Below are 24,022 nucleotides of genomic sequence, written 5' to 3'. Positions count from 1 at the left end.
AAGTATTACTAGCCACATAAAACATGTAATAGTCTTAGAGAAAGGCCACAACTCCCTATCACCTTGGGCATACTTACACACCATACCTGCAACATTATACTTCATTACGAATCAACTTAAACTTAAGCCATTTCATACACCATTCAAGCCTAAGATCACTTCCATATAACTAGCATCATTAACCAAAAAATCATCATATCCACCTTCATGGACTTCAACTGTTCAAAACTTAATGTCTAGTGCTAAACATAATTTTACAACCCAACCTTACGCATGATTCTCACTTGGAAACCATGAAATAAACATCAAGAAACACCGGTACGCTAGAACCTCATAACAACAATAATCGATCTTGAACTTACGGTCTTCCTTATCATAACTCATTAGCACTTACTATTTCAGCACATCAAGCCTACTAATATATATATTTTTTTTCACAAAACATACATCATTAATCTCATGCCACTATTTTTACCACCACATTCTACACTTAAATTCAAGCCTATAGTCTAGCATCAATCATCTACCACCAATGACGAGTGCAACATAATATACCAATCCATCAAATTGGAACATTCTATCTAAATACCTCAAAATCTACTACATACCTTCTCATAAGTAGTACTAGTTTACAACTACCAACGAAAAAAAAGGTCAAGGGGTAAAGTCACATAATAGATATGATCAACCTTAATATGATATTATAACCCTATACAATCTTATCTACTTATACGAATTTCTCACCTTATACTTACTTACTCAATCATACATTTAGACTACCTTCAATTTCCACAACAACCATGAGTCTATAATTATAACTTACTTGCTAATATAGCCATTTTCACACTTCAAGCAACCGATAAATTACCCTGACTAACAACTCCTTCTCTAACTTCTACTAAACTAACACACAAGGATGAATCACCTCTTTACCAACTCAATCTCATGCAAGCAGATTCAGTTATACATAGACTAAACCAACACAAGAGCAATAAGTTGCTAGTGAATCAAAATAGGCCTCACACGGCTTCACTAGACTTTGATTTTGTATTTTGAACAAGAAAATGAGATGAATGACAAGGTAACTATGCTAGTGAATCAAAGAGCCCCACACGACTTCACTAGACTTTATTTTTCAACAACACCTTGATGACAATATTACATGAGATAGAAATTTAATATGCAATATCCAATGAACTAAGAATACACATCTTACTCTGTATAAATAAAATCGGAGTCAAACACTTCCTCCATGGACTACCATACCATCCACACATACTACTAGCTACCACATTATTTTATCACTATAAAGGGATAAATCATCCTCAAACATCAGTTATTCAATTGAAATATTTATTTACACAAAAGTCACCCTCACTCTAACTTCTAATTTTGTAACTTCACATCACCAACTTCTTGGTCTAATTTTATTACCAATAGGTCATGACAACAACACTTTAACTTATACTACTATTCTGGTGGAAATATAATTCCAACATTCTGTTACACATCATCCCCCCTGAAGCACGACATCTGCAACATAAATTTTTTTTTTGAAAAGGGACTGAATACACTCAATACCGCAGGCTGAAAAGCACGATTTCATCAATATCAAGGTTCACACTCGCATCAATACACTTTGAAGCAAACGGATTCTCAAGTCCTTGCACAATTTTTAAAATCTTATGTGACTCAATCAGAAAGGACTATATCATGTAGATTCTAAACTTTTTACACTTGAATCACCCCAATAATGGAACAAGTTTAAGAACATCAGAATAAGGAAAGAATTTGTGATGACTTTTACTATCGTATGGGAGACACCATAGCATGAATTAGAGTATGAGAGAGGAACATTCTGACTCTATTGCACGAACTAGAACATGAAGAAAGAGAGACATTCCTAAACACCTAGTAGCCTCCTGCTTATAAGTGTGGTGCGCTACACACCCATAAAAAAGACTCTACCCGACGCAATTTTGCAGACACCCTGGGACCATGAACTGTGCTCTGCTACCAAGTTTGTCATGACTCGAATCGGGGCCCTGGCCGTGATGAGTATTCCAAACCATGAAGGCCTAGAATACCCCTATCTATCTGGTAATCATGCACATAATTCATATACGAAAAATACACAATACTACAAAAACATGGTCATGAGTCTAATAAAATCAATAATGGGAATTAAAGTCCCACAACATCTATCGACATCTAAAAAACCATCTGCGAAATCTCTAATACATGATCACTAATAATTTGAAAATTGGGACAAGGCCCCCAGTAGACCAAAACATGACTAAAGATAAATAGCTGGAAATAAACAGGCCTTCTGGATCATAGAAGGCTCACCAATGCACAATCTGATCTGCTATCTAAAATATCTACTGTTTATTTGGACCCCTAGACTATGCCCTAGAACCTGGAAGGAGGGGGGTCCGTAAAAAAGTAATGGCACGCAAAGCAATCCAAAATAGTATATTGTATACGTATAAAGTAGATGAGAGCAATTTAACAAAACATCATGTATAAAATAGTTTCCAAAACATATGGGCATCATTTTGAACATTCTAAGATATTCTTGTCAAAATAGTTTTTGATCTTTGTATTACTTCTAAGTCAGGTGGTGTTCCCCTACAAGTCTGATATTCCACAGTCTATATGGAATCCAACATTGTCTCGGCGGGGACGCCCCCAATCCGAGTGTGCCGCAAGAGTTGTAGTCTCTGATTCTGTTACACCACATGGCTCTGGGCCAGCGTAATATATAAACTCGGATCGGCAAACCACGATTTTGGGCAATGAGTTGTCTGAACTTATGCCTTCTTCGGGGAACCACCTAACATCTTTTTATGTCCTATTTTAGCCTTTTCTGAACATGCATCATTCTAAAGTTCTAAAACATGAAAATCTGAAAAAGTCTGACTTTTGTATTTGTCTGTGTCCTTTATGGCATAGTCTAAATTGGTACCGTCATACCAAGACTTGCAAGTCGTGTTTTCTGTGCCATAATGCATTTAACAAGATCTTTCATAAAAACATAGTTCAGACCACCCACATGCAAATAATATAAAAGATTTTATGTTCCGAAACATAAAACAAAACTCATGCAAAAACTCTTCAAAACATATGGTGGTCATGTGCTTTTGGCAAAACCATGCACTCTTTCATTATATGGATATTCAACATTTGTCAATACAAACAACCCTCTCTTTTGAAATCAAGATTCATAACCAAGTCATTCATAAATTACGACATTTCGTAACATGATTTTCAAGATGTATTTCAAAACAATCCATATCATGTGAAACATGGGAAAATTTACATCAAGAGAGGGGTTTCATGTAAATCATGCTCTCAATTCAATAATCATTGTAAATAATGCTCTCAATTCAATAATCATTCTTGAACACATACATACATATATACATAATTTCAAATCAATTTGGGGGAAAGGTCTAAAGACCAAAACGGTACCGTCAAAACTTCTAAAACATGATTATGTTCATAAATTTCAAATCCCCATTCTTAAAACATGATTTCTATGCCCATGAGATTTTAGGAAAACCCTGCGTACCTCGATTACGAAGAATAATGGATGATTCTTGAAGCTTGAGGATTGGGGATTCTGAATCTCTAATCAATTTTGAAAACCCACGGTTAAATCTTGAGTTATCAGGGTTTTTATTTTGAAACCCTTGAGAGAGTTCTTGGAGGAATTTTGGAGAGAATGTGAATTTGGGGGTCTAAAATGCTGTTTTGGGGTTAAGATTCAGTGTTTAGACTGAATTAATAGGGATGGAATTGACCCAAATGCCCCTGGAAAACGTGGAGCTGACCGCAGAAAAATACACTACTGCCTCTCACAAAAATGGCCACAACTTTTCGCTCGATTGACGGATTTAGACGAAATTGGTATCGTTGGAAAGATACTTCGAAGAAATTTCATTTGATATATAGTAGGTCACCCATTTCACTATATAACAAAAGTTATACTCAATGAAAATTGACCCAAGTTGAAGTGTCCACTAAAACTTAATCGATGGAATTTTTTTCAACTCGTCTTTGAGTTGGGAGATTTTTGTGACCTCAATTTGTAACCAAAGATATTCCCAAACTTTAGGTGTCACGACCCATATCGGGGCCCTGACCGTGACGAGTATCCCGAACCATAAAGGCCCGAAAACACCCCTATTTGTCTGGTAATCATGCACATAATTCATATGATAAAGAAATGCAGAAGATAATCAATATCACGGAAACATGGTCATAAGTCAAATGAAATCAATAAAATGGACAAAATGTCCCGCAATCTCAAACAACATCTTAATAACGTCTGCAAAATCTCTACTACATGACTGAAACAAATGTCTATCTGAAAACTGAGACAAGGCCCCCGGTAGACCCAAAACTAATTAAGGATAAATGAAACTGCCAGATATCTGGCCTTCCGAATTATAGAAGGCTCACCAAGTGACTCTGCAAATCTATCCGAGGAATCTACTAATTTTCTAGACCCCTAGACTGTGCCTCCGAACCTGGGAGGAAGGGGGTCAATACAAAAGTACCGGTACGCAGAGATATCAAAAAAAAAATTAATATTTGTACAAAATATAGGTGAGAGCCATTCTAAAGCAGTTTCATATCAAATCATTTGAAAACACATGGGCATAATGCAATATTTTTCAACAACAATGTCATGCAGCTGAGCTAGGTGGAATATCCTACATATCACATTTACACCAACTGTCAAACCTCGGTTGCCATCGAGATTAGAGTATAAGTGAGGGGAAGACACACAAGATCACACAGCGGGGTAACTTGACCCAATGGTAGTGCACAAGATCACAAAGCAGGGCTCCTAACCATAATCCCAACTTGGGAATGACATAAAGTCAGGTACGTAAGATCACAAAGCAGGGTATCAAATTTTCATGTCGGCAAATACGATTTCCAGCAATGAGCCCTTACACTCAAACGCCTTCTTTGGGCATCCACCTATCTCGTGTATAATCAATGCATTCAAATTTATCTGAGTCAATCATATATCACATTTTGTAGGGTATCGTCATACCCGACTTGCAAGCCATCAATATCACATCATTCTTTCATGCAACCATTATATTCATCATATTTCAACATAACAATAACAATAATCCTCTCCTTGCAAGTCAAAAATCATAATCATTTTCGAAATATCTCATGTCAAGCTTGTCAAGATGATTTCAAATATTTTACATCATATGAGAACTTAATCCAAGAATCATATCAAGAGAAGAGCTTCATATAATTCATGCTCTCAAGTTAACATCTTTTGAATCACAAGCATATGCATATATAATATATCAAATCACTTCAAAAATAGGCCTAAACGCCAAAACAATATCATAGAGATGCTTAAAACATGTTTAAAATATAATCATATTCGTAATTTCAAAATCCCCCTTTGAAAAACATGAATTTAAAGATCGATGAGATTTTTGGATAATCCCACGTGCCTCTATTTAGGAATTCAAAGGGAGCATCTTGATGCCCTCGACTTGGGAATTTCAAATCTTCAATTTGTTTTGAAAACCCATGGTTAAATCTTAAGTTGCTTGGTTTTTTATTTTGAAACTCTTGAGAGTGTTCTTGAGAATATTTGATGAATGTGATGATATTTTGGTGTTTGAGGGATTAAATCTCGTGTTTAAGTTGATAGAGTAGGGAAAAATGACCAAAATACCCTCAAATGTTTGGAGGTTGAAAGCTGAAAATGGGGCACCCCTGGGACTGGTAGGGCGGCGCCCTACTCTGAGAGGCTCTCTAACCAAGGCGACGCCTTGCTTAGAGAGGCTCTCTAAGCTGGGCGCCGCCCCCTTATAGCGGAGAGCTGCTGTTTTGCCAACCCAATCATGACCTTAGGCTCGTCTAAAAATTTTGAAACTCCTCCGAGACGTACTACAACCTTGCCCCATCGCAACGCAATAAGAAAATCTAAAAACGGATGTCGGGAAGGTTGAAAAGTTGTATCCCAAAGATTGACAGCTAAAATGACTCTAAGTCCTCATTACACTTAGAAAATTTCAAATTTCTTACTCTTAGTGCTAGTCATTGTAAGGTAACACATGCACGGCTTTTACGGGGCGTTACAGTAGGATTTATCACCACACATATATTAACAAGGAATCATCTAGTTTGGGTTTATACGCGTAGGAACGACGCATAGATTTCTAGCCCAAAAAATGAGGGGTGGTACAATCCCCCTCGATGTGCTCCAGACCTTTTTTCTCTTGCTAAAGCTTTAGTCATTGGATTTGCAAGATTATCACAAGATTTGACATAATCAACAATAATGGTACCATTTGTCAAATATGATCTCACATTACTGTGTTTACTCCGTATAGGTCTGGATTTACCGTTGTAATAACGGTTTTGAACTCTACCAATTGCAGCGGTGCTATCACAATGAATTAATAGAGGAGGAATTGGTTTTTCAAAATAAGGTATTTGAAATAATAAATCTCTCAACCAATTCGCTTCCTCACTAGCTGAAGCTAAAGCAATTAGTTCAGCCTCTATGGTAGAGTTAGCAATAATTATTTTTTTTATACTTCCAACAAATAGCACAACCACCCAAAGTTAAAATATAACCAGTAGTGGATAAAGAATCACCTGATAAAGTATTCCAATCCGCATTACAAAAGCCTCCAATGCAGCAGGATATTTATTATAGAAAAAATCACAATTTTCTTGTTCCAATTAAATATCTCATTACTCTCGTTATAGCATGCCAATGTTCATTAACTGGCTTGCTAGTAAACCTGCTAAGTATTCCTACTGCATATGCAATATCAGGACTAGTGCAATCAGCAGGATATTTATTATAGAAAAAATCACAATTTTCTTGTTCCAATTAAATATCTCATTACTCTCGTTATAGCATGCCAATGTTCATTAACTGGCTTGCTAGTAAACCTGCTAAGTATTCCTACTGCATATGCAATATTAGGACTAGTGCAATCAGTCACATATCTCAAAGTTTCAATTATGCTAGCATATTCCTTTTAATTTATTACATCATTTTCACTTTCAACAGGAAACAAGTGAAAACTAGAATCAAATCGAGTTACAACATGCTTGCAATCAAGGAAATTGGATTTTTTTAATATTTCCTCAATATACTGTGACTGGTCAATGAAAATTTCATCACATGTTCTAGTAATTTTTATTCCTAAAATAAAATTTGCCTCACCAAAATCTTTCGTTTCAAAATGATTTCTAAGAATATTTTTAGTTTCATCAATAATATTCATGTTTGAGTCAAAGATCAATAAATCATCAATAATATTCATGTTTGAGTCAAAGATCAATAAATCATGAACACCTCCCTTCAATTAATAAACTCATTTTATAACAGAAATTATTTTTAACACACAATATTCTTTTATCACACTTTTGCAGTGCATTGTAGTCTTCTTTATATAGAAACTTATACTGCAAAGATGAAGTAGTATACCATCAATTGGCATTAGACAACAAAGGGTGGAAACAAAAAAGCATTAGACAAGAATAGGTGGAACAAAAGCATTAGATAAGAAGTAGTGTATGCTTTAGAAAAAAGATAGTTGTCATAACACTTTAGACAAGGAGTAGTGCATTCTTTAGAAAAAAGATAATATTTAAAATGTACCATCATCAATCATTAGGAGCAGATGTCCCATGTGGCATCCAGTGCTTCTGATATAATAAAAACAACGAGAACATGAAATACACTCCAAATCATTCCACAATCTTAAGGATCCGAGGACTAAGATGGAGACCACTTTCGGATTCGCTATCAACAAGAAGAATACAAGATACAATGGTGTATATAACACCAAAACAGCAACAAAACATGAGGAACAAGATGAATAACAATAACTATCATGACCCAAATTAGGGACTGGCCATGACGAGCATTTCGAACCATTGAGGCCCGAAACACCCCTATCTGTCTGGTAATCATGCACCTAATTCATATGATCAAAGAAATGCAGAAAAAAAGTACAATAATTTGGAAACATGGTCATAAATATGAAAAGAGACAATAACGGGGAGATAATGTTCCCTCAACATCAATTATCCTCTTAACAACTACGAAAATCTCTAACAAATGACTGAAACAATGTCTATCTGAAAACTGGGACAAGGACCCCAGTAGACCCAAAAACTGAATATAAGATAAAAGGACTGCAGGACATAAGACCTTCCGAAACATAGAAGGCTCACCACTTGTCTCTGCAACTCTGTCTGAAAGTTCTACTGATTCTCTTGACCCCTAGATTGGGCCTCTGAACCTGAAAGGTTGGAGAGGGAGGGGGGCAGCACAAAAGTACTGGCACGCATAGATTTCAAAACAAAACATTATAATTTTACAAAGTATAGTTGAGAGTCATTATAAAGCAATTTCGTATCAAATTATTTGAAAGCACATAGGTGTAATGCAATAGTTTTTCTCAACAATAATGAAATGCAACTGAGCTAGGTGGAATACCCTACATAATTTACACCAACTGTCAAACCTCGTTTGCCGTCGAGATTAGAGTATAAGTGAGGGAGAGACACTCAAGACCACACATCATGGTGTCTCGACCCAATGGTAGTGCCCAAGATCACTTGGCTTGGGCTCCTACCTATATTCCCAATTTGGGAATGACATGAAGTCAAGTACACAGATCACTTAGCCTGGTACCAATATTCCGTGTCGGCAAACACGTTATTCCAGCGATGAGCCCTTGTGTCTCAAACGCCTTGTTCGGGCATCCATCTTTCTCATGTAAAATCAATGCATTCAAATTTCATTTAATTCAATCATGTATCGTATTCTGTAGGGTATCGTCATACCCGACTTGCAAGTCATCAATATCACACCCACATATGCATAATCATGTAAAAACCAAGGTGTTTCATCATTTACAAGTGGTGAACAATATTTATTTCAACTTCATGCTCTCTTTCGTTGATCACAATATAATATGGAGTATCGAAACATTATCATGGAAATTTGAAAATAATTTATCATTCATATTTATCAACTTCCATGGAAAATCTCAAATCACATATGCATGTTTTCAACCATTGAAGTATATAGGCAAACAATTCCCATGACATAAAGAAAATGACTTAGAAATCATATTGAAAGCAAGATATTAGCATTTGATTGAAAACACCCATTTAAAAGCATGCATGTTCATAAAGACTACACCCATGAGATTTTTGGATAACCCCACGTACCTCTATTTCCAAGGATAATAGGTGTTTCTTGAAGCTTGTGGATTGATGAATCCAAATATGTAATTATCTTTGAAAACTTACGGTCAAATCTTGAACTATTTGGGTTTTTATTTTGAAACCCTAAGGAGAATCTTGAGCACTTTTGATGAAAGAATAAGTATTTTGGGGTCCTTGGAACTAAATCTCGTATTTTAGGGCTAAGTAAGGGTGGAAAAGGACCACTTTGTCCTCAACACGGAGTGTTTAAATCACCAAAATTCCTTACATAGGCTTCGCCCATCCCATTGCCTATCTTCACATAGGCGCCGCCTAGGCTATCGCCTATGTTCGCATATGCGCCACCTAGGCTATCGCCTATGCTTTCCAATGGCCATGGGCGATTGGTTAGGCGTCCCTTATCACTTTGAAATGTCATAACTTCTTGCTCGGGTGTCGGATTTTAGTCAAATTGGTATCGTTGGAAAGCTAACTCGAATATCTATCATTTGACACACAGTAGGCTTTCTAATTCGACATATGCAGAGAGTTATAGTCGATGGAAGCTGACACATTTTACAACGTCTACTAAAACTTAGTCGATCGCAATAGTTCCAACTCGTCCTTGAGTTGAAGGACCTCTATGGTCTAAATTCAAGCTTGGGCGGATTCACATGCTACACAATAATTAACATGCCATATTGGCATAGGATTTTATGGCTTCGGGATCAGCAACGCATCGAAATCATGGTCTACATTGTAGCCCGAATTGCGGGGCGTTACAATAACACAAGTTTCAGATTCAATAAAGGACCCAAAACAGTCCACTACACAAGATAACAACAACAAAAGTAAAGGATAGATAGTTAGACAAATTGAAGTTATAATCTTAACAACTCAAAAGCCTATTCCACTCTTGGACCTTTAACATCGCACACAACAAATACCTAACTCTTACATTGGCACAAGAGTGACCTCGATCTCCCAAGCATCCAACGTTTCCAAGGTTGAATCCAAGACGAGTGATTTCAAACTCAAGTTGATTTCCCTATTTATAATTTAGGATTTGTGCCTAAAGGAGAGAGGACTTGTCTTTCAATGTTATACAACATTCATTATCATCAAAATCTGAAAACTAAAAACACTAAGAGGTTCTATATATAGTGTATTGCAAAATAGAATACAAAATGACCACAATACCCCTCAAGGGTGAGGTGTCCCTCAAGTGTAACTTAGGGGCTGTTTTTAGTGCATTTAGGCCCTCTTTTACACTTCAATTGTGCACTTCCTTGGACGAATTCAATACGCACTCGTTCTCGTCCATCGTCGTGGTCGTACTCGTATCAGCTTCCATGTCATATATCACTGGACATATTAGAACTAGGACACATCCCATTGAGAAGTTACCACATAACAAGGTTATGAGTACATCAATGATATGTGAACCTGGTCCTACGAAATAAGATCCCTTTGAGGACCAAGTTCTCTCACATTGTTGACTCTGAGAAATGGATCAAGTCCTATAGATAGGATATCTGGTACCAGGTCCCTTCATGAGTTTTGTCAATCATCAAAACCGCATGTACATTAATTTCTCCTTTTTGATGATGCCACCCAATACCCAATATAACCCTTGAGGATTAGCTTCTCACATAGTTGACTCTGGGAAATGGATCAAGTTCTATGGGTAACATATCTGTACTAGGTTCCCTCACGAGTTTTGTCAATCATCAAAACCACATGTACATCCGTAAGCCTAGAAACTTACAAAGATTTACTTAAGTCGATAGATTTGTGATCAAGAGATTATGACCGAATGATCAAAGCCTCCTACATCCTTGTTTCTAGAATTTTCTTAAAAAAAAATTATATGACAATTATGCTTGCATCTTTCACTTGTGTGTATATAAATATTTTGTATGTAAATATTTTCAAGCATTTGAATCCTTTCAGGTATTCATCATAGGTGTGTGGGGAGCAGGAGGAGTTGGAAAAACAACATTGGTGATTAATCTAAACAATGAGCTCCTAAAGACCGGTGTGCTAGGTTTTAAACTGTCTTTTGGTGTTGTGATATGGGTCACCGTGCCCAAACCACCAATAGACATAAGAAGGGTTCAAGCACAAATTGCCAGCAGATTAAACGTAAAGATAGACAGCGAGGGAAGTGATCGAAGCATTTCCAGCAAAATTTGTGAAAGGCTCAAGGAAGAAACGAGTTTTCTTCTCATACTAGATGATGTTTGGGAACCTATAAATTTGGATGATGTAGGTGTGCCCCAACTTGCCACAAGAAGCAAGGTTATTATAACTTCTCGATTTTCGAGTGTTTGTAGCCAAATGAAAACAGATGTGGAAATGAAGGTATACACATTGGATGAGGATGAATCTTGGCAACTGTTTGCAAAAAATGTGGGAGATATTGTCAATCTGGAGCAAATTCATCCACTGGCAAAGGAAATTTCAAGAGAGTGTGACGGTTTACCTTTAGCAATCATGGTTATTGGATCATCTATGAGAGGGCAGATGAGGGTCGAGCTCTGGGAAGATGCTTTGAAATCACTTAGAATGTCGGAACCTCATAGCAAAGTTGTAGAAGATAAGGTTTACAAGGTCATCAAGTGGAGTTTTGATTCTTTTGGATCTCAGGATATTGAATCATCCTCAGAGCAAAGAAGCAAACGTGTGAACAAAAAGAGAGGTGACATTCAAAGTTGTTTCTTGTATTGCTCCTTATATCCGGCGGCTATTCCAACAGATGATCTGATACATTGCTGGTGGATAGAGGGGTTGCTTGGTGAACATGACACATACGAAGAAGCCTACAACAGGGGAATCACAATGACTGAGAGATTAAAGGATGCATGCTTGCTAGAATCCCATGGGATGGATTCTGCAAAGATGCATGACGTGGTTCGTGATGTTTCTAGATGGATAGCTAATTCCTTTGGGGATGAACAAAACCTTGTTTTTCAAGCTGGAATTGGATTGACTGAGATTTCGCATATTAAAGTATCAACTTCTGTCAAGAGAATATCTTTCGCAAGCAGCAATATCTCTGGCCTACCTGATAACTTCATGGAATGCCCAGAGGCAACAACTTTATTATTGCAAGATAATGGTCACCTTTGGGATATTTCCCGTGAATTCTTTTTGGCATTTCCATCCCTAAGAGTCTTGAATTTGAGCCAAACAGGTATTAGAGCACTGCCTTCTTCCATCAATATTTTATGTCAACTACGTGCTCTAATACTAAAAAATTGCTCCAATTTGGAAGATTTACCACCTATTGGTAATCTCTGCCATTTACAATTGCTCGATTGTGATAAGACATCATTACATTATCTGCCGCAAGGAATGGACAAACTGACAAATCTGAGGCTATTGAATCTGCCTGTAGGTCAGTTGAAGGAGATCATTGGCCAAGGATTTTTCCTCAGTTTTTCAAGCATAGAAATGTTAAATATGAAGGGTATCTGTGTTGGATCAACTTCTTTAGATGAGATATTATCTCTACACAATCTGACTTCTCTTTTTATTAAATTGGATAGCTCATCAATTTTCAATAGAGAGCCCACCTGGATGACTAGATTGAAAAGATTTCATATTATAATCGGGGACTATCCAACGCAAGGAAATATCAACAAGTCAGCAAGGACAATATGTGTTTCTGAATGTGAAATTTTCAGTAACGGAGAGCTCTCAGGCATGTTGCAGTTTGCTTCAGATTTGTACTTGGAATATTGCAAGGATCTCAGCAAGTTGATTGGATGCAACAGTTTTAATGGATTAAAATCACTATCCATACAATCAAGTTTAATGGAAGAAGGAATTCGACAGTTTGACCCTTTTCCAAATCTCGAATATCTCAGCCTCAAATTTGTATATAATTTAAGGAGTGTTTCCGATTTCAGTCAACATCTAGGTTTTAGATTTTCTAAATTACGCCAACTAGAAATATCTGATTGTCGAAATTTAAAATATCTTTTTAAAGTTGGAGCTTTCTCTATACCCAAGCACTTGGATGAAATTACAGTTGAAGATTGTCAACGGTTGGTAGCGTTGATTGCGCAATACGCCTCAACTCAGACAACACTTGTCAACTCAGAAATTCCAAGAGTTCGGAAGTTAGTGTTTAGAAAATTATCAAATTTAACAATGTTGAGAGAGCCTCAGCGTATGTGGGAACACCTGGAGGAACTTAAAGTTTATGGTTGCGCTGAAATAAGGAAGTTGCCTCGCTCTATTCAAACCTCCAATTACATCAAACTAATAGAAGGATCACCAATGTGGTGGAGGCAACTCGAATGGGATGACGATATCTTCAAGTCAAATTTAGAAAAGTGCTTCCAATGGTCATAGTTAAAATTGCTTCCGCTGCATTTTCTCAGGTAATGTGCTAACTAACTTTCAGATTTCTCAATACTTCAATATTAGATTGGTCGTCCTCTAGCATTTTTTTTTCTTATGTTCGAAAGGATTTAATAGCTTAAATATTTTGGATCAAATGCATGCTCAAATTATTTAACAAGAAAGATGAACACATATGGTGTGTTGGATATGAAGGAAATGTTTTAAAGAAAATGAGGAGATAGTATTTCAAAGGGATAATACATAAACATGCCGTTTAACTTGACATCAAATTAATTACATCTATGACCTCAAACTTTGGGTGTCCACAAGTAGATACTTATCTCCTATGTGGCGTCCAATATGGCCAATTCTTGTCCTACATGGCATCCTACCTGAATTATGCACATAGGACGTGTGTGTCTACTTATTCAACTTTATACAAGTTTAAGTGCCTACTTGTGCACACCCACAGTCGGAGGTCATATATGTGATTTGATGTCAAGTTAAAGGGCATGTTTATGTATTATATCTAACCCAAAAGTCACTCAACTATTGATATTTCATCTAGAAGAGTCGATCAACCAATTTAAATTATTTTTTTTTCATTAAATTTTGCTGAAATTGAAATTTTTATTTTAACCTAAATCTTTAAGAAATAATAACATGCCCATTTAAACCATTTTATTGGGTTACTATGCTAAAATAACCATGTCAATAATTATTTTTCTTAATGGTTGTACAAAGTCAAAATGTGACGAGTAAAAGCAAACAATGGGAGTCAACAACACTAAGTATTGAGCTTGACTTTTTGTTTCTTCATTCAAGGGACCAAAGAAAGCAATTTTGGATCTCCAAGCTTTTCGCCGACTCTAGAAGCAATTTTGGAGTCCCAGAGATTGAGGCATCTAGGTACTCTGTTCAGTTTGGCTTTGCAAAGTTTTATGAACACTCGTTCGGAGGATGAAGCCATAGCTATGGTACTCTGATAACTATGATTCCCTTGAATTTTATAGACTCAAAAAGCAGTATTTTCAGCTCCAACAACTATGATTCCCTTGAATTTGATAAACTCAAAAATGTGGCTTCACCATTATCCGATAGTGAACCGGCTATTAACCTCTTCTTCAACATCGTTTGACTTAGAAAATGGATTTTCCGGCCCCGTCGAAGCAACCTAATTCATTAAATTTGCCGTCGGGAGGTTGCCTGAGAAGTTTCAAACAAAATTATTCTTGGGGCCCGAGCCCATCCCCGAACCATAGGCTAACACTCATTGAAACTCACAAAAAACCAACAATTCCAGCCTTTTCGCCTGTTTGACTTGGAAAATGACTCCCTCGACACCGCCAAAGCAACCCGTTCAATTTAATAGATGTCGGGGGACCGCTCGAAGAGTTTCTCCTAGAATCTTTTCCGGAGCCTGCACCATGGTCTAACACCCACCAAAACTAGCAAACACCCACAATACCTACCGCTTCACCCATTTAACTTGGAAAATGGATCCCCGTCCCCACCAAAGCAATCCAATCCATTTAATAGGCCGTCGGGAGACTGTCCGAGAAGTTCTTCCAATAATTTTTCCCAGAGCCTGAGTCCCTTCCCCCTTGAACTGTGGGGCTATAGCACCCACCGAAACTTGCAAACAATTTGCAATTCCTGTTGTTTCGGCCGTTTGTCTTAGAAATGGTGTCACGACCCGAACCGGGGGCCTAGCTGTGACGAGCATCCCAAACCATGAAGGCCCGGTATGCCTTTCTGTATCTGGTAATCATGCACAATATTCAAATAATAAAAGAAAATACAGAAAATGGAGATCCAGTACGGAAACATGGTCAATCTGAATTTAATCATAATACCAAAACTGTAATTCAAAAACATCTGAATAATAGCATCTGACTCAGTCTGCGAAATCTCTATTAAATCTCAAAACAATATCGTCTGAAATCTGAGACAAGGCCGCTAGTAGACCAAAAACTATAGAATGATAAATAATTGTAAGACATTAGTCCTTCTAGAATATAGAAGGTTCGCCACTGAACAATCTCTTCTGCTATTCGAATTATCTACTACTTATCTAGACCCCTATACTGTGCCTCAGAACCTGAGATTTGAACCTCAGAGCAAATCCAAAATAATCATTTATAATCAACATATATGAGAGCAGTTTAAAATAGTTCGTAAACATATCAGTAAGAAATCACATGGGCATTTTAAAAGATTCTGTGAAAACATCTGAAATCAGTGACACACTTTGTATTACTTCTGCGCTAGATGGTATACCCTACAACTCTGTCATCCCACGGGCTATATGAGATCTGCCATTAAATCGGCAGCCAAGCCCCCAACTCAAGTGTGCCGCAAGGGTCGGAGTCTCTGAATCTACTACACCACAGGACCGTCGCCAGCGTACAATAATAATATACCCATATCGGCAAGTACAGTTTCAAGCTAAGAGTTACTTGAACTCAAGCCTTCTTCGGGTAACCACCTAATGCACTTTAAGTCCATTTTTAACTCTTTCAAAACAAGCATTTTCTGAGAACATAATCTGAAATCATACTCTGAAAACATACTCTGTTATGGCATACATACTTGTGGTATCATCATACCACTGACTTGCAAGTCACATCTCTGAGCCCTTATTAGCATATGAAAATCTCTATTCTCAAAACATACGTTTAGGACCACCATATCAGCAAATCATTTCAAAGTACTCTTTCCTTTAATTCATGTAATCAAATGAAAGAAACTCTCTTCTTTCAAACATTTCAAATATACAAGGTGGTCATGCCAAAGACAACAATCATATGCAAATTCTTTCTCTTTAACGCAAGAACGAAATCATATTCAAAAGACTCCCTCTCATCATCATCAAAATCATATTAAATTCTTGAATATTGAAAAGATCACTTTCCAAAACATTGTGCATGCATCTCAAATCATTCTCAACAATTTCATAAACTTTAAATCATCAAAAAGAGGGATTTCAATAGAAATGTTCTCAATCAAATCTTCAATATCATACATATACATATAGGTGTAAATCAATTTAAGGGGAAGGCCTAAAGGCCAAAACAATACCATTATCAAAACATCCATAATGCGGAATTTAAAGCATAATGCCGAATTTAAAGCATAAGTTCTAAAACTCCTTTAAAATTCATGCTTGATAATCTTTAAATCATGTTCTAGAGTTTACAAGACCATGTAGTTTTTTTTAGGATAAACCCCATGTACCTCAAATTAGGAATTTGATAGATGCTTCTTGAAGCCTACGGTTTTGAGATTCCGAATCTTCAATCAATTTCTAAAACTCACAGTTGAATTTGAGGGATCTTGATATTTTGATTGAGACCTTAAGGGTTAGTTCTTGAGAGACAATTTGAGAAAAGGAGTATATTTTGGTAAATTGGGGGTTAATCTGATGTTATTGATGAATTTTGGGTGAGGTATAATGACCAAAATACCCCTAAAGAAATAAAAAAATGTCGCAGAAATTTCTGTCAGTTGACAGGCTGATATGCTGAAGTATATGGGCCATAACTTTTTACTCATATATTGGATTTGGATGAAATCAGTGGCATCGGAAAGAAGACTCAAAGAGATTTCGTTTGATATATAGCATCCCTCACATTTCTTTATCTACAGGGAGTTATGTTCGTTTCAAGTTGACCCTGAAATACTGAAAACTGGGCAACAGGCTATGCGTTTTGCTACTTATTTGAAATCCAAACTCGGCCTTATGCGTTCCGGAAAATTCCAAAACTCGCCCAAGATCTACTATGAGCTTGCCTGATAGTAACGCAACTTCAAAATTAAAAAATCGGATGTCGGAAAGGTCGAAAATTAATTCCCCGAAGATTGGAAGCTAAAAATGATTCTAAGTCCCCTTTCTCACTTAGAAAAATATTCTAGTTGTTAACCCCTTAAACATGACACTAGATGAAATCGAGTCGATAAATTTACAAGGCGTTTTAATAGGAGTGATCACCACACATATATTAACAAGGAATAGTTCAGTTCGGGTCTATATGCATAGGAATGATGGTCTAAACTCTATCCCGAAAGTCAGGGTGTTACATTATCTCCCCCTTGGGATCATTCGTCCTCGAATGATGGGTAAAAATTTGTCGAAGCCTTAAAGGTAAGGAATAATGCGGACATGATGTGTCTTATAAGAAAGGATATAGCTGATCTGAAACATTTAAACTTCTATCATGAAACTGAATTCTGAGCTGACTTTAATTTACTTGCTTCATGGAGCTGATTCATGCTAAGAGTTTAGGATTTCCTTGGATTGTTCATGATCTAATCATACATATTTAATTGAGAAGTGAAAACTTATGCAAGTACGAATCATGAGACAACAAGACTTAGATCGTACAAGGATACTACACTGTCTGAGCTAAAATAATTGATTTTTTTTTTATATTATGCGTTGAACTCTTATGAACTGAGTCATGACCAAATAGCTGAATCCGAAACATGATTCTTGGACTAAACTAAATTCGCAATTTACACGAATGGAATAGATTATCTCTTGGGATGGTCATACGCATGAGACTTCAGATAACTTGACTGGGTGAAAAGGTAGAAAACCACAGTAACTTGTCTGCCTAAATAGTAAACTGAATTTGTTGTCTACACAGACTGAATTTTACTGGACACTTATACTTAACTGAAGTATCTCTTCAAAACTCTTTTTAAAGAAATTCTAGTAGCATTAGGGAGCAAAAGATCCTGGGCATAAATTACACAAGACATCTAACTAAAGGATCCCAGCATTGATAATCTTTCTACTAATGTCTATCAGGCCTAATTACAAGTCACAAAAATACAACATGCCGCACCACGATACTAGCCTAAACCATATGATTCAACTTTCCATATCATTATAAAGTTCACACCCTAAGCATATCATGCCTTCCCACTTCAATGAATAACTCTGAACTCTTATTGTGGATTCACTAGCGCATGTTGCGTTCCTTTACGAAAATCTTACATGTCATTCAAGTCTATCTTTATAACCACATATGAACTTCAAGGAAAACACAAATCAAGACGTACTTCATATATTCTCTAATCCACCATCAATACAACTCCTACGCGCTATCCCAAGAATATACACACACAAATTTCAAGTAACCATAGCATGTATTAAAGACTTGGCCCCAAATCTTACTTCATACTTATGGCCTTATTTAAAACAAGCATACAACGGTCTTTCATCAACAAGAAATATTTACTCATCACCACTACCATTACATAAGGAGGGGTCACTAAAAGGTTAAAACATAAGCCCTGAAGCATGAAAGGATATTATACGAGACTTGGCACTTAAATGAGGCCTGAGGACTAGCAAATCAACATCAAGGATTTATCAAAATAAATCTAAATTGAGGGCATACACATCTATAAGCTGAATTTTGCCACTCATTAGGAGTATAGCATGAGTTATAGGAACTGAGCACACTATAAAGCATGAGTACATGAGTCATGAGCTACATTCACAACTTATGGAATGTGATTCCGACTATTAAATGAATTGGGACCCCTCATTAAGAGATTGGAAAAGTACATGATTCTCTATCATATGCATGAACATGAACTATGATCAGGGAACTGAAACATGAGGCATGAGTAAGTATTGGGATAACTGAAAAAAATACTGAGATAAGAATGGGTTGAGTCTCACCCTTACTTTCTAATGTTCTATATCATATCGGCGTCACTACTAGCATCTGAGGGATTGACTTGGTTATTCTTTCTATGATCTCCCCCTTAGCTTCAAGTCATCATCTTAAGTTTAAGAGATCCTTTACTAGACTCTAAACTGAACTACACTCACTGCACTTAGGGGTCTGGAATACGATATTACACGCAATTAATAGAACTTAACTCGAATGACTGTACCTGGAAGTGGAAAACTCACCGGTAATATCACCTTCCGAGATACACTTTATCATTCTATAGACACCAATCGTCATCATACAATACTTAAACACTTACTAACTTTGGATCTTCATGAATATCCCTATAGTCGAAGTGCACACCCTCTAGCGCTTCAACTCGTATTTTTGTCAGTCCAACCTTCAAAACTCAAACATAGATTCTAACACTTAACATGTATATCACCAAGCCTTTGATGAACCATTCTACTTCCGACAGCGCCTACCAATATCGCTACTCCAAACTTATATCTCCCCACTATAAGAATCAAGATCATATAAAAAGGCTCAACACTATCAATCAAAACTCCTTAACTTGGCTATTAATACCATATACCATCTAACTAGTCTTTCTCCACCTAACAACTCAATGATACCACTAGCCACACACAACATATGATAGCCGTAGAAAAATACCGCAACCTCAATCACCTTAGCATACTTCTACATCATACATACAACATCATTCATACAACATCATTCTTCATTACGAATTAAATAAACTTAAGCATCTGCATACACCGTTCAAACCTATTAGATTACTTCCATAAAACTAGTATCATTAACCAAGAAATCATCACATCCACCTTCATGGACATCAACTATTCAAACTTAATATCTAGTGATAAACATAATTTACAACCCAACCTTACACACTATTCACACAAAACATACATCATTAATCTTAAATGTAACGCCCCGTAAAAGCCGTAAATGTGTTACCTTACAATGGCTAGCATTAAGAGTAAGAAACTTGAAATTTTTCTAAGTGTAATGAGGACTTTGAGTCATTTTAGCTGGCAATCTTCGGGATATAACTTTTCAACCTTTTCAACATTTATTTTTAGATTTTCTTGTTGCATTACGATGGGGCAAGGTTGTAGTACGTCTCGGAGGAGTTTCGGAATTTTTAGATGAGCCTAAGGTCGTGTTTGGGTTGGAAAAACAATACCTCTCCATGATAAGAGGGCACCTCCCAGATTAGAGAGCCTCTCTAAGCAAGGAGCCACCCTGGTTAGAGAGCCTCTCGGAGCAGGGCACCGCCCTGCCAGTCTCGGGGGTGCCCAGTTTTCAGCTTTCAACCTCCGAACATTTGAGGGTATTTTGGTTATTTTTCTCTACCCTATCAAGTTAAACACGGGATTTAATCCCTCAAACACCAAAATACACCTTCATTCATCAAAATTGCTCAAGAATTCTCCTTAAGGTTTCAAAATAAAAACCCAAATAGTTCAAGATTCGACCGTAGGTTTTCAAAGATAATTACATATTTGGAATCCCCAATCCGCAAGCTTTAAGAAGCATCTATTGTCTTTGGAAATAGAGGTATGTGGGGTTTGTCCTAAAAACTACATGGGCTTTAAATTTGTTAAAAGCATGATTTAAGTTTTGATGCTTTGCTATTGTGATCCTTCCCCCTAATTTGAATTACATGTATATTTATATGTATATATATGAACTTGAGATTTTTAATGTTTGAGAGCACAAATCATGAATTCCCACTCTCGAGTTGATTTTAAAGATCATGACTTTAGTGAGTTGAAAGATGTTTTTATAACAACCTAGCATTTGATCATGTTTTGAAAGTATTGAGGGGGTGATCTAATATCAATATGTTCTTGTACTTGTAAGAAAGAATTGCATGTGTTTATACAGAGATTCATGACAGTTAATAATGGCTCAGTGATTAGACTTGCAAGTCAATGGTATGACGATACCATATGTGATTATGCCATAATAGAGTATGTTTTCAGAATATGTTTTAAGAGTATGTTTTCAGAATATATTTTCAGAGTACGTCTTCAGATTATGTTTTCAGAGAATGCATATTTTTATAGAGTTTTAAAAAGGAGCTTAAAGAGTGTTAGGTGGTTATCCGAAGAAGGCGTGAGTTCAAGTAACTCATAGCCCGAAACTGTATTTTTCGATACGGGTAGATTATTATTGTATACTGGCGACGGTCGTGTGGCGTAGTAGAGTTAGAGACTCCGACCCTTGCGGCACACTTGGGTTGGGGGATTAGCTGCCGAGTCAATGGCAGTTTTCATATAGCCCATGGAATTTTCAAGAATTGTAGGGTATACCACCTAGTGCAGAAAAGTATAAAGAGTGTCACAAATTTCAGATGTTTTCACAGAGTTTCTTAAAGATGCCCATGAGATTTTCTACTATACAATTGTTTATGAACTTTTTCAATTTCTCTCATATGTGTTAATTATAAATGATTATTTTTGGATTAGCTCTGCGTACCAGTACTTTTGTGCTGACCCCCTCCCCCCTCCAACCTCTCAGGTTCTGAGGCTCAGTCTAGGGATCCAAATAAGCAGTAGATAGTCAGACTTGCAGATCAGATTTTACAGTGGTGAGCCTTCTTTACTCCAGAAGGCCTACAGATATTTTTTCAAAGTATTACTAGTAGTTATATTTTGGTCTGCTGGGGGCCTTGTCCCAGTTTCTTTTTTGACAGATGTTTAGTTCTTCGTAGAAATTTCACAGACTGATGCCAGATATTATTATTCAGATACGTTTTCAGATTTGACCATGTTTCCGTATTAAATTTAAATTTTGCATTTATCTTATGTTTTATGAATTTAAAGCATAAGTTCTAAAACTCCTTTAAAAGTCATGCTTGATAATCTTTAAATCATGTTCTAGAGTTTACAAGACCATGTAGTTTTTTTTAGGATAAACCCCATGTACCTCAAATTAGGAATTTGATAGATGCTTCTTGAAGCCTACGGTTTTGAGATTCCGAATCTTCAGTCAATTTCTAAAACCCACGGTTGAATCTTGAGGGATCTTTATATTTTGGTTGAGACCTTAAGGGTTAGTTCTTGAGAGAAAATTTGAGAAAAGGAGTATATTTTGGTAAATTGGGGGTTAAATCTGATGTTATGGATGAATTTTGGGTGAGGTATAATGACCAAAATACCCCTAAAGAAATAAAAAATGTCGCAGAAATTTCTGCCAGTTGACAGGCTGATATGCTGAAGTATATGGGCCATAACTTTTTACTCATATATTGGATTTGGATGAAATCAGTGGCATAGGAAAGAAGGCTCACATAGATTTCGTTTGATATATAGCATCCCTCACATTTCTTTATATACAGGGAGTTATGATCATTTCAAGTTGACCCTGAAATACTGAAAACTGGGCAACAGGCTATGCGTTTTGCTACTGATTTGAAATCCAAACGCGGCCTTATGCGTTCCAAAAAATTACGAAACTCCACAGAGATCTACTATGAGCTTTCCCGATCGTAATACAACTTAAAAATCAAAAATCGAATGTCGGGAAGGTCGAAAATTAATTTCCCGAAGATTGGAAGCTAAAAATGATTCTAAGTCCCCTTTCTCACTTAGAAAAATATTCTAGTTGTTAACCCCTTAAACATGACACTACATGAAATCGAGTCAAGAAATTTACAAGACGTTTTAATAGGAGTGATCACCACACATATATTAACAAGGAATAGTTCAGTTCGGGTCTATATGCATAGGAATGATGGTCTAAACTCTATCCCGAAAGTTGGGGTGTTACAAATGGATCCTCCAACCCCACAATAGCAAGTCGATCCATTTAATAAGTTGTTGGGTGACCTCCCAAGAAGCTCCACTCAAAATATTTCTGGGCGTCAAAGCCTATCTCCCGAACCATGGACTAACACCCACCAAAACTCGTAAAAAATCCACAGTTCCTATATTTTCACCCGTTTGACTTGAAAAATGGCTCCCTCAACACCGCCAAAGCAACCTGTTCTATTTAATAGGCCGTCGGGGGACCACCCGAGAAGTTTCACGTCTATTTTTTTTGTGAACTGAAGCCCACACCAGAACCGTGGGCTAACACCAACCAAAATTAGCAAAAACCCCACAATACCTGCCCTTTTACCCATTTCACTTGGAAAATGGCTCTTCGGCATCGTCAAAGCAACCCAATTGTCACGACCGGAACCGAGGCCTTGGCCGTAACGGGCATCTCGAACCATGAAGGACCAAGAGCCCTTCTAACTTTTAATTATATACACCATTCATATACAAATAGAAAAATGCAGAAAATACATAATGAACAGAATCATGTTCCTGAATCTTAACTGAATTTATAATATAGAAAGTAAAGCCTAACAACAACTAGACAATGTTTGAACCAGTCCATGAAATCTCTACTACATAAGAAAATAACAACTGTCTGAAACTGGGACAAGGCCCCTAGTGGACCTAAACCAAAATAAATAACATAATCTGAAAGACATAGACCTTCTGGAATAAAGAAGGCTCATACCAACTGTACACATCCCTGTTGTCTGAAAACTCTATGGCTTAGCAGGACTTTTGAACTGAGCTATTTAGGCTTCTTGACAGTTAAATGGCATAAAATATAATTTTTTATATATTTTAATTAATTATTGATAATTGGGAGGTAGAGGGTCAATACAATTGTACGGATACGCAGAGCAATCCAAAATAACAATTTTATATATATAAAATAGT

General features: G+C 36.7%; 1 protein-coding gene across 4 annotated transcripts in view; it reads left to right on the top strand.

The window, feature by feature from the left end:
- LOC107851112 (probable disease resistance protein At4g27220) overlaps positions 1-22,316 on the top strand; it is a 30,794-nt gene extending 8,478 nt beyond the window's left edge. The window contains exons 2-5 of one of the 4 annotated variants that reach the window (XM_047401980.1): positions 11,182-12,424; positions 12,629-13,619; positions 14,407-14,490; positions 21,822-22,316. In XM_047401980.1, the coding sequence (XP_047257936.1) occupies positions 11,182-12,424; positions 12,629-13,590 (2,205 nt within the window). In that variant the 3' untranslated portion in view covers positions 13,591-13,619; positions 14,407-14,490; positions 21,822-22,316. Of the gene's footprint in view, positions 1-11,181; positions 13,620-14,406; positions 15,326-21,821 lie in introns of those variants that run through there. The other 3 variants (XM_047401970.1, XM_047401979.1, XM_047401962.1) reach the window with 3 other exon arrangements.
- Positions 22,317-24,022: the final 1,706 nt, after the last annotated feature.

The sequence above is a fragment of the Capsicum annuum genome, chromosome 1 (assembly GCF_002878395.1).
Source record: "Capsicum annuum cultivar UCD-10X-F1 chromosome 1, UCD10Xv1.1, whole genome shotgun sequence".
NCBI lineage: Eukaryota > Viridiplantae > Streptophyta > Magnoliopsida > Solanales > Solanaceae > Capsicum > Capsicum annuum.
The sequence above is the reverse complement of the archived record's forward strand: the minus strand, read 5'-3'. Positions and strand labels throughout refer to the sequence as shown.